The sequence below is a fragment of the Cryptomeria japonica genome, chromosome 3 (assembly GCF_030272615.1).
Source record: "Cryptomeria japonica chromosome 3, Sugi_1.0, whole genome shotgun sequence".
NCBI lineage: Eukaryota > Viridiplantae > Streptophyta > Pinopsida > Cupressales > Cupressaceae > Cryptomeria > Cryptomeria japonica.
The window spans coordinates 510459741-510471827 of NC_081407.1; the positions used below are offsets into that span (position 1 = coordinate 510459741).

The following is a 12087-nucleotide window of genomic DNA, read 5'->3' on the forward strand; positions in this document are numbered from 1 at the left end:
GGATAAGGGCAAAGAGTAACAGTTAGGATAATTCACATAGTGCAAATGGATGAATAAGTGGTCTCTCTGGTGATACTTCATAGGTGTCACAAGGTGTTTTTGCACCGGAGGAAGGTTGGACGACGGTGAAGGGGAAGAAGCTAAAAAAAACATCAAAGGAATGAATTCTCAATACGCTCGAGTGTACTCAAGATTGGGGTGGAGGTAATAGATGATTGATGTGATCTATTAATGAGTCCCTGCACTTAGGTGCTCATGTTTTAGGGAAGGTGCTTCCTTTCTATAGCCCCACCTGGTTCGGGACGAGTTTCAAAATCTTGATATATGAATAAAAAACCATTTTATTGATAAAAATAAATAAATTTATTTATTTTAGAATAATTATATTTAATTTTTTTATATTAATTTATATAATAAAATAAAATTCAACTTAAAATCTAAATTGAGAGAGAGAGAATAACCTATGATACTCATTTCATGTCAATAATTTAAATTGAGAGAGAGAGAGAGAGAATACCTTACGATACCCATTTCATGTCAATAATTTAAGGATGTCCTTAGGGAGTTATGCTTAGGGTAGCATGTTATTTGATTATTATATCTCTCTCTCTCCGTCTCTCTGTCTGTCTGTCTGTCTCTATCTATCTCCCCCCTCTCATTATCCCCCTCTTCCTATCTTTATTTCTTCCTATCCCTCTATGTTTCTCCTTCCATCTCTCCCTCTCTTCCATCTTGTTTATATATTTTAATTTGTATATATTCTATCTCTCCTTTCTATCCTTATCTCTACCTCATTCTATCCCTATCTAGCCCTTTCTCTCCTTCCTTATATCCCTATCTCTCCCACTCTTTGTCTCTCCCCATCACTTCCTCTTTTTATATTTGTCCACTCTTCTCTCTTCGTAACACACACAGACACACTCCCCATTTCTCCCTTCCCATCTCTATCTTTATCTATCTATCTTTCCCCCTCTTTACATCTCTCCTTCTTTCTAAACCTTTCTCTTTATTACTTATATTTGTCCCTTTCTCTCTCTCTTTCCCCCTCTATCTCTATATCCATATATCTCTCTCATCCTTTCTATCTATATATCATTATCTCCACCTCTCTCTTATTCACTCTATCTTTGTTGTACAATATCTTTATCTCTCCATTTCTCTCTATCTCACTCTCACTCCTCTCGATCCATCTTTTTTTATACACATCTCTCTATATCACTCTCTCATTTCTCTATCTCTTTATATCCACATCTTTCTCTACATCTATCTCCCTATCTATCTCCCTCTCCCTCTCCCTCTCCCTTCCCCCCTCTCTATCTCTCCTCTCTAATTCTCCTCATCTCTCCCTCCCTCATTTCCTCCTTATACCCCTCCCCCCTCTCTTCCAATATATGTTTATCTCCCCCTACTTCTCTCACTTTCTCTCCATATCCACTTGTCTATCTCTAGATCTCTCTATTTGTCTATCTTTTTATCTCTCTCCCTCTCCCCCTATCTCTATACATCCTCATATCTTTATCTCTCTATCACTTTATCTCACCATCTCTCTCTTTCTCTCTAGACCTCTATATCTATATATCTTTCCATATTTCTTCTTTCATCTATCCCTCTGTCTCTACCTAGTTATCTCTATCTCTCTCTAGCACTATATCTTTCCCTCTTTCTATATATCACTTCATATCTCTATCTTTATATTTATGTCTCTCCCTTTCCCTCCCTCTATTTATTTTGTTACTTCCATATCTATTTATTCCTCTCTCTCTCTCTCTCTCTCTCTCTCTCTCTCTCTCTCTCTCTCTCTCTCTCTCTCTGATCTCTAGTTCTCTCTTCCTCTCACCCTATTGCAAACATAATGTGAGCCTATCTATTTATTTTGTTACCTCTCTCTCTCTCTCTCTCTCTCTCTCTCTCTCTCTCTCTCTCTCTCTCTCTCTCTATTGTAAACATTATGTGAGCCTATCGGTAATAGAACTTGACTATATTCCTGATTCAAATGTTTTCTTTCAATTATGATTGGATCCTTGTAAGTAGATGCATAGTTGATTTGAAGCCATTACTTCACCATTGAGACCTTTATCGCACAAATGACATCATGTCTAAATGGCCTACCAATTGACCTTATATACTACATAAATTTATATGTAAAAAAAGATCAATTTTTTTTCTAATTGACCTTCCACACCTCTTTGACATACCCATTACACACCAAGGCACAATTGCTAGTTTATCATTTTTTTAGATATATGTATTTGAAATAACCATTAGCAATTGCACCTTGGTGTGCAATGAGTACATCGAAAATGTATTAAAGGTTCATTAGGAAAAAAAATTGCTCTATTTTTTGCATACACAAAGGAATTACAACTAAATATTTATAGGTTTGCTCGTGGAAATTATGAAGGTGGCAAAGACAACTCATATTTGTAGGAATATATACAAAGGCAACAAGGAGTTCTTTTTCAAATTTTTATATTTTTTTATTTGCTACATTTTTCCATTTTACTACCCATTGTCATCATGTACTTATCCACAACTTTATTTGTAAACAACATTTATTTTGGTTTGCCTCTTTTTTAAATAAAAATTATATTAGAATAATTATAAATGTATAACTAATAAATATTTCTAGATTATATTAATCATATATATTATAATTAAAATAAATAATTTATATATATTATAATTAAAATAAATAATTTATAGGTTAAAACACTGGGTTCTCACTGTGGAGACCCAAGTTCAATTCCCAATAGGGACATCTAAAGTGGAATTCTAAGTTGTGACTCTTGGCCTTCCATAGGATGGAGAAGGTCTTGGGTCAATCTAATCAAACATAATAATAATAATAATAATAATAATAATAATAATTCAAAATATTGCGGCTACGACCTATTTACCTATAAAAAAACAAAAAAAAACAAAAAGCAAATAATTTATATTATATTTATCATATTATAATGTGATGATTATTAAAATTTTTAAAATAAAAATTATATTAAAATAATTATAAATGTATACTTAATAAATATTTCTAGTCTATTTTAATCATATATATTATAATTAAAATAAATAACAAAACTAAGTTCAACAAGTTCTTAAACAAATATCTAAGGGCAAAAGGTTTTTTTTTCAAGATGTTTCACATCCCTTCACTCTCGTTCATTATTCACAATTGGATTTACCTTCTAATTAAAGTGAAGATAAAAAGTAGTAATATTTAATTTTCACATTTCATTTTAGTGGTTTTAAAATTTTCATTATTGAATACATATTTGCTTTCATTTGTGGTGTAGTTAATGAATTTAAACTACTATTCTTAGAATAAGCATATTGTAAGTACCAGTAATTTAATTATTTTATGTTTTAAATCTATGTGTAACTACTTGTAATTTAATTGTTCATTGTGCATGTCATGTTTTCATACTTGACAACACAATTAATAAACGTGGCATTGGACGAAACAATAGCTTGAAATGCGGGGATGGGACAAGTCACTCGCTCATTACTGCACAAAAGCTGCACTGCTTTTCCTTATTGGCATATATGTATATTTACGAAATGAATAAAGTGAACGAAAAAATGGGGTTGGTAAATGAAGGGTTAATAAACATTCAATCTTCTTGCAGTCTATGAAAAAAGTAAAAATATAATTATATGATTTAACTCTAACTATAATGTATGATAAAAATAAAAACAAAAAATTATAAAATAAATTATCATTTTTGAAAGTCTAAAATAAATGTTAATATTAAAAATAAATTAGAACAATATCTTTCTAACTTCACTCAAAATCTGTTTAAGGATTTTAGAAAGATATAAACACACAAAGAACTAGGAGAAGTTTAAAAAAGTGAAAATCCAATAATTTCGGGAATTGTTTTTATTCATTTCTCGTTTAAAAAGGAAACAACTGTATGACGTCCAATAAATATTAATGACACAATCTAAAGCAGGAATATCGGACTCCACGCAACCATGACGAACCACGTGACAGGCTTAGAGACAGTTGTCTGCAATGAAAAATGGGTTTCGTGCATCGAAACACAAAATGGAGCCTTGTTGTTAGGTTTCTGGTAACGATGGAGAAGCATTTTACCGAATATTTTAAAAATGCCAAAAATCAATGAACGATCGAGATATTTTCAATCATCTTTCATTCACATGGATGTATTAATAACCATTATTTTATAAATCTATAGATCTTTCCATATTTCTTCTTTCATCTATCTCTCTGTCTCTACCTAGTTATCTCTCTCTCTCTAGCACTATATCTTTCCCTCTTTCTATATATCACTTCCTATCTCTATCTTTATATTTATGGACCTCTCCCTTTCCCTCCCTCTATTTATTCCTCTCTCCTGAATCTCTTTATCCCCATATCTTATCCCTCTCCTTTTTCTCCATTTCCAACTCTATTTTCTTCTTCTTCTCTCTCCCTCTCCCTCTCCCTCTCCCTCTCTCTCTCTCTCTCTCTCTCTCTCTCTCTCTCTCTCTCTCTCTCTCTATTGTAAACATTATGTGAGCCTATCGGTAATAGAACTTGACTATATTCCTGATTCAAATGTTTTCTTTCAATTATGATTGGATCCTTGTAAGTAGATGCATAGTTGATTTGAAGCCACCACTTCACCATTGAGACTTTTATCGCACAAATGACATCATATCTAAATGGCCTACCAATTGACCTTATATACTACATTAATTTTGTATGTAAAAAATAGACCATTCTTTTTTTCTAATTGACCTTCCACACCTCTTTGGCATACCCATTACACACCAAGGCACAATTGTTAGTTTATCATTTTTTTAGATATATGTATTTGAAATAACCATTAGCAATTGCACCTTGGTGTGCAATGGGTACATCGAAAATGTATTAAAGGTTCATTAGGAAAAAAAATTGAAATTGGTCTATAATTTGTTAGGTTAATTAGAAAAAATTTGGTCTATTTTTTGCATACACAAAGGAATTACAACTAAATATTTATAGGTCTGCTCCCGAAAATTATGAAGGTGGCAAAGGCAACTCATATTTGTAGGAATATGTACAAAGGCAACAAGGAGTTCTTTTTCAATTTTTTGTATTTTTTTATTTGCTACATTTTGCCATTTTACTACTCATTGCCATCATGTACTTATCCACAACTTTATTTGTAATCGACATTTATTTTGTTTTGCCTCATTTTTAAATAAAAAATATATTAGAATAATTATAAATGTATAACTAATAAATATTTCTACATTATAGTAATCATTTATATTATAATTAAAATAAATAATTTATATTATATTTATCCTATTATAATATGATGATTATTAATAATTTTAAAATAAAAATTATATTAAAATAATTATAAATGTATAATTAATAAATATTTTTAGACTATTTTAATCATATATATTATAATTAAAATAAATAATAAAACTAAGTTCAACAAGTTCTTAAACAAATATCTGAGGGCAAAAGGTTTTTTTTCAAGATGTTTCACATCCCCACACTCTCGTTCATTATTCACAATTTGGCTTTACCTTCTAATTAAAGTGAAGATAAAAGTACTAATATTTAATTTTCACATTTCATTTAAGTGGTTTTTAAGTTTTCATTATTGAATACATATTTGCTTTCATTTGTGGTGTAGTTAACGAATTTAAACTACTATTCTTAGAATAAGAATATTGTAAGTACCAATAATTTAATTATTTTATGCTTTAAATCTGCGTGTAACTACTTGTAATTTAATTGTTCATTGTGCATGTCACGTTTTCATACTTGACAACACAATTAATAAACGTGGCATTAGACGAAACAATAGCTTGAAATGTGGGGATGGGACAAGTCACCCGCTCATTGCTGCACAAAACCTGCACTACTTTTCCTTATGGGCATATATGTATATTTACGAAACGAATAAAGTGAACGAGTCCAATAAATATTAACGACACAATCTAAAGCAGGAATATCAGACTCCACGCAATCATGAGCAACCACGAGCTTAAAGACGATTGTCTTCAACGGAAAAATGGGTTTCGTCCGTCGAAACACAAAATGGAGCCTTGCTGTTAGGTTTCAGGTAATGATGGAGGAGCATTTTACCGAACATTTTAAAAATGTCAAAAATTAATGAACAACCAAGATATTTTCAATCGTCTTTCATTCACATGAATGTATTAATAGCCATAGATTTTATAAATTAGCTGAATAAGTTCATATAAGATAGACCTTTGATGTAATTAAAAAAAAAATTAATCCTCATATTTTTTTGCGTTATTAGGGGAAAGGATCCAGTAGTTGAGCATGTACCAATTGTTGTGAGGGTTGTTGATACCTTTTGTTCCAAAAATTGAACAAATAAAACCTATTATTTGAAACAAAAAATATCAATTTTTGTTAGGAAATGTACCAACAGTTGTTAGGAAATGTACCAATAGTTGTTAATAAATATACTAATATTGTAAAAAGTAACCAATCAGGTGATGCCATATCAGCTGCACAACTATTGGGGTCTCTTTTACATGCCTATTGGTTTCACTTTTTTTTGGGACTGTTTTGGACACCTTGACAAAAAACATGCTGATGTGGCAACATATTTGATGATGTGGCCTTGAAACCTTAGTTATAAGCAGCTGTAAAAAAATCGAAATGATTTGAAATTTCCAAGTAAGAATTTGAGAAGTGCGAAGTTAGGGTGCACAACTATTCAATCCTTTCCCCTATATCGACCTCGATCAAGTCCGAGGCCTAAATAATTCAAGTGGCCGAGTTCTTATTGTTTGCGTTTGTATAATGAGTCTAAATTTATGTCGAGGGGTATCTAACCGCTCACAAAAATGGTGTCGTGGTGCAGACTAAAATAAGATTGGCCCTGTTATCAGATGCTCTTATTTTGTCGCTGCTTACCATATTAATTCGTTCATGTGCATGGGACTATTCAATATTTCCTGTTGTGGTGGGTGGGTAAAGTGAAGTCCAAGGCATAGAGCAGCGTTGGTGGCGAAGAGGTGGAAAAGAAAAGCAATCAAGCAGACAGGCAGACAATGGACAAAACATTGGCACAGTTCGGCAGCCGCCGCAGCCGTGCTCTTGTTATTCCTACCCACTCTTGCTCTTCAATCTCATTTGCAACATCATGGGGAGGAAGAAGGAGAGATATATGTACAAGTGTTCTCTGTTTTAGAGGTAAAGGTAGGTATTTTCCACCATGTTACCAATAATTTGCAGTGATTGAGAGGACATAAAATGAGCTAGTGTTGTTAGTCATGTGCAGGGCTCACTTGTTCTCCAACTATAAGGATAAGGGCAGCTCTTGCAGATAGGACTACTGATGCTGATGCTTTCCAGGTGTGTAGAATTCTTCTTGCCCGTCGTTGTCGAATGCTTCGAGATATTTACATACAGTTTTTTTTGGTTTGTCTTCCTGAGAAAACTGTGTATGTATCTTTAACGTCAACGTTTGAGTATACTCCATGATCCATCGTTACAATGCAAACACAAATCAATTTTTCCACATGCCTATTAATCTCTCCCGCTTTCCAATGTTAAGCTCCGCAGAAATAGTTCACAATTATACTCGATTCATTAAATCTTGGATATTTAACTTTTAGATATAAGTTGTAGCACCCATGTTAGACTTTTTACCGAACTTTCGATTTCGGATTCTCAATGATACCAATATCAGAATTTCCAATTCAATTTTTTGTTTTATCAGATTTCCAGATTGGGTTCATAACAGTTACAACAGTGGTTTCTTGCAAGGGGAATGTTAGAGGAATCACATCAATCAAGACTATTCGAGAAGTTTCATTTTATCTGATGTTTTAGCCATATTCTATTGCATAATTTTTGAGCTAATTTCATTGACTCATATTTCACTAGCAGTTGTTCATAAGAACCCATCTCTCATAAACATGAATAGTCTACTTAGTACTTATTGCATCTAGGTGAAGCATCAGGACTTCCAAAGAGGTCACCCATCTTAGTTCTATTTTGACTCATTCATCATGAAGTTTCCTCAAGATCAAGTCTACTTAACTTGCTACCCCATTTACAAAACCTTCAACAAGTGTCATACCTTCTAAACCATTCATTATAGAACTTGTTAGCTCATTCATTATCAAATAGGTCATCCATGGTGTATTCTTCCCCCAATAAACATGGGGAAATTTCACTTAGTTTGAAGCACTTAAGAAACTTAACCTCCAATCACCAAGGGAATTATTTGCAGCTATGACTGTGTTTAATAAAAAACATGACTGCAGGAATGCTAAGTCCTGATTTATTCTAAGATATATTCCTAGTTTATTCTATACATCCATAATCCCTAAGTAAATCATTCACAAGTAAAACTAAAAGATGCAAACAAATATCACATTCACCATATTACAATCACAAGTACCAGTGCTCCCTAGGGACACATCCCCTACCTTTGTACCCCGTCTTCAAAAAGATACATTTTTGGGACTTGGGATGCTTAGGAAATTTTTCGAAATATTTTTTTTTTTTTTTTTTTTTTTATCAAAATGTTCCAAAATTGATAGGGGACGACCAAGGGACGTCTAGGCGTCCCCCTACCGTCTAGGGGGACAGCTAGCCATCCCTTATGGTGCAGCAGCTACTTCACTTGCATTTAAAACAAAAATACCTTTTTTTTGGGAAGAATATTCATCCCCACTTTTTCTTTTCATTGGGCTATAAATGTCATGTCCCCTCCTATAAACAACTCCTTATCCAGTGAGAAAACAGAAATAGATGAATCAAGGGACACCATTGATCAGAAAGTCGTCTCATTAATGAGACTTCACGATTTTCTTAAGTAACATGCTAGGCCAAAGATTATAAGACCTGGCCACGATCATGCATCAATTAACTAAGAACAAATCAGAATAAGAAGCAGCGATCTCGGTAATTGTGTTAACTGATATATTAATCAAATGTTGCTAAGCGATGGGACAAACACAAAGCGACGACTATACTTAAAGCATCGATAACAATTATCATTCATGATTTGACTATACTAGACAACGACTTATGGAATTAACAAAGTATAATCCAAAAGGTAATTGTGTTAAGGATAAGGTGCGGTCACTCTAATTATTGTTAATTAGAGGCAAAGGGTCGCCACCTTCCAAAAGGGATAATCGTGAGAAGGGACATGTCCTTCCAATCAATAAGGAGATATATATGCAGATCATCGAATCAGATCAGGGGATTAATAGGTGGAAAAAAGTAGAAAAAAGAAATAGAGAATAATATTACCATTGACTGAGAATTGGATTGGAAACCGTATTCGATTGCAAATAAGTTACTACCATTATTGTCTTGGACAGCAGACCGGTTTGCTGTGCCTGACTTGTGCATTAATACTCTCTTATAATCATATTTCAATAAGTTTATTTGAGAACAAGCATATACATGGCTATAATGAAATAAGTTTCGTCTGATTTACATTTCATAGTTAATATATGACAGTAATAGGAAAATCAGTTATATATATCAGTTATGTCTACTTTCATTTATGTATGAATATATATATGTTCATTGTACAATGAGATATCAATATATTCATAGTCCAAGTACTTAATCAATTCTAATTCTTCCTCCCATGAGGAGAGGCGTGGTGTTGTTAGTGAGATGCGGAGTAAATCCATCCCAAATCAGGTGAGCCCAAGGGTGAATGGACTGGTGTTCCATAGTAGAGGTGGTGTCATTACACCCTAGACAAGAGTTCCCATCCAAGGCTAGGAATTAGAAGGAAGTAAGACTTGGGCTTGAATATGGACAACATCATAGTTAGTTTGTGTAATTAGTGTAAAGGCAAAAATAATTAGTGATGTATGTTATTCCTTGGGAATTGGCAGCCTCCTAGTAAGGGACATTACAATTGGAATCAGAGCTATGATCCCGCCATCCTGAATCAGTTAATCATCCCAGTCAATAAGAAGGAATCTAACAATATGAGTATTAGAGTGTATGCTCCGCGCATGTATATATCCATGTGTATACTCTGTGTTTTCAAGTGTACGCTCAGTGTTTGACTCTATATTTGGGGTCATGGATGTGTGTCATGCTTCTAATCTTTATCTTAATACATAAGTTCTTGTGTTCACGTTGAGAGATATCTATGATATTGTGCCATCTATTCACAAAGTGATATCAAAGGAGGGAGAGAAAATTATCTCCAACTTGAGATTTGGTTGTTATAAGTTTAGTTAAAAGAATTGCAACTAGGATAATACTAGAGCCGTGCAGCAGTAGTTAATACCATAAACTCTAATGGTTGATTTGGATCCACATGGTAACAAAAGACTCAACGAAATATGAAATTGCTTGAGGGCAAGCAATCTTGGGAAGGGCAGACTGTCATGTCTCCTACTATCAACAACTCCTTACCTAGTGAGAAAACAAAAATAGATGAATCAAGGGACACCATTGATCAGAAAACTTCTCATTTCACAATTTTCTTAAGTAACATGCTAGGCCAAAGATTATAAGACCTGGGCATGATCATGCATTAATTAACTAAGAACAAACCAGAATAAGAAGAAGCAATCTCGGTAATTGTGTTCACCGATTATATTAATCAAATGTTGCTAAGCAATGACACAAACACAAAGTAATGACTATACTTAAAGCGTTGATAACAATACAACGACTTATGGAATTAACAAAGTATAATCCAAAAGGTAATTGTGTTAAGGATAAGGTGCGGTCACTCTAATTATTGTTAATTAGAGGCAAAGGGTTGCCACCTTCCAAAGGGGATAACCGTGAGAAGGGACATGTCCTTCCAATCGAGAAGGATATATATATGTAGATCATCGATTCAGATTAGAGGATTAATAGGTGGAAAACCGTAGTAAAAAGAAATAGAGAATAATATTGCTATTGACTGAGAATCGGATCTGGAAACTGTATTCGATTGCAAACAAGTTATTACCATTATTGTCTTGGACAATAGACTGGTATGCTATTGTTTACTCCCTACGGAAGTTTTCTTTAACTATACGGAGTAAAGAGGAATGTAAAAGTAAACATAATTTACACAGTAAATTGGAAGTAACATCAACATATGACAAAATAACATATTTTTATTTCTAACATGTATTGTGTGTACAGCAGCATATATCACCCCGTCCTTATACAATCCAACAATATATACTGCTTGGCGGTTGGTTAAGAGTGCTAACTATTGGCAACTACCAACTACTCGAGGACAATTATTCATTACATTGCCGATTATTCCTAATCAAAATATTATTTGTGTACTTGGCAAAAATGCTGCCAACATTAGCGTCCACAAAAAAGAAGTTGTCTTCTAGATGATGGAAAGAAAATGAGGCAGCTCAAATACAAAATCTACTGAGAAGTAGGGGGATGAGAGGACATCTCTGGAGTGGTTGGGGACATCGGCCTAGGTGCACTGTGGGGTGTGGAGAGTTGTCGACGAAGGTCCTGCACCTACTTAGCTCAAAGTTGTAGGTCTCCCTTAGCTATCTTCTGGCGCTCACGTGCTATCTTCACCATTTGCATCGCCTCCATCAGGTCCTTCGTACTCTCCAACTGCCCTGTTATTGCTGCTAAGCATGCCTCTGTCTCTCTCAGTTGCACATCCTTCCCTGTCATGGCCACCCTCTGATGCTCCAACTTTTCCTCCAGAGCAACTCTACGCTCCCTCTTAGCAGTTGTAAGTCTCTACTATTGAATCAAGTCCTCTCGAGCAGTTGCTGTTTGCTCCAATGCAATCATTCTCCTTGCCTCGACCTCACCTGCCTAGTGGGTTGCCTTTTGCAACTGATAAAATATATATCTCAACGCGCTCTCCATGCTATGTAGGGTGCTTAACATACCACCCTATCCCTCCTTTGGATGTGGCCGTCACCATGCCTCCACCATCTTTGGCGTCTTTGTAGTTGGCCACCCTTGGGCTGTAAAATGCTGCACAAACTCTTGTTCATAGCCACTCCTCATAAAGGTGAGGAGTCTCTTGGCCTTTGTTGGTACAAGACCAATGTCAACTTGCTTGGTGAGCTCCGCCACTCCTCGGGTGACTGTAGTGATGTCCTCTAGTTCTGCTAAATACCTTTGTATGG

General features: G+C 34.3%; 1 protein-coding gene across 2 annotated transcripts in view; it reads left to right on the top strand.

Annotated features, from left to right (window-relative positions):
• Positions 1–6730: 6730 nt before the first annotated feature.
• Positions 6731–12087, top strand: part of LOC131044912 (2-C-methyl-D-erythritol 4-phosphate cytidylyltransferase, chloroplastic) — a 306767-nt gene continuing 301410 nt past the window's right edge. The window contains exons 1-2 of one of the 2 annotated variants that reach the window (XM_057978402.2): positions 6731–7177; positions 7266–7339. In XM_057978402.2, the coding sequence (XP_057834385.1) occupies positions 7036–7177; positions 7266–7339 (216 nt within the window). In that variant the 5' untranslated portion in view covers positions 6731–7035. Of the gene's footprint in view, positions 7184–7265; positions 7340–12087 lie in introns of both variants that reach the window. The other variant, XM_057978395.2, reaches the window with a different exon arrangement.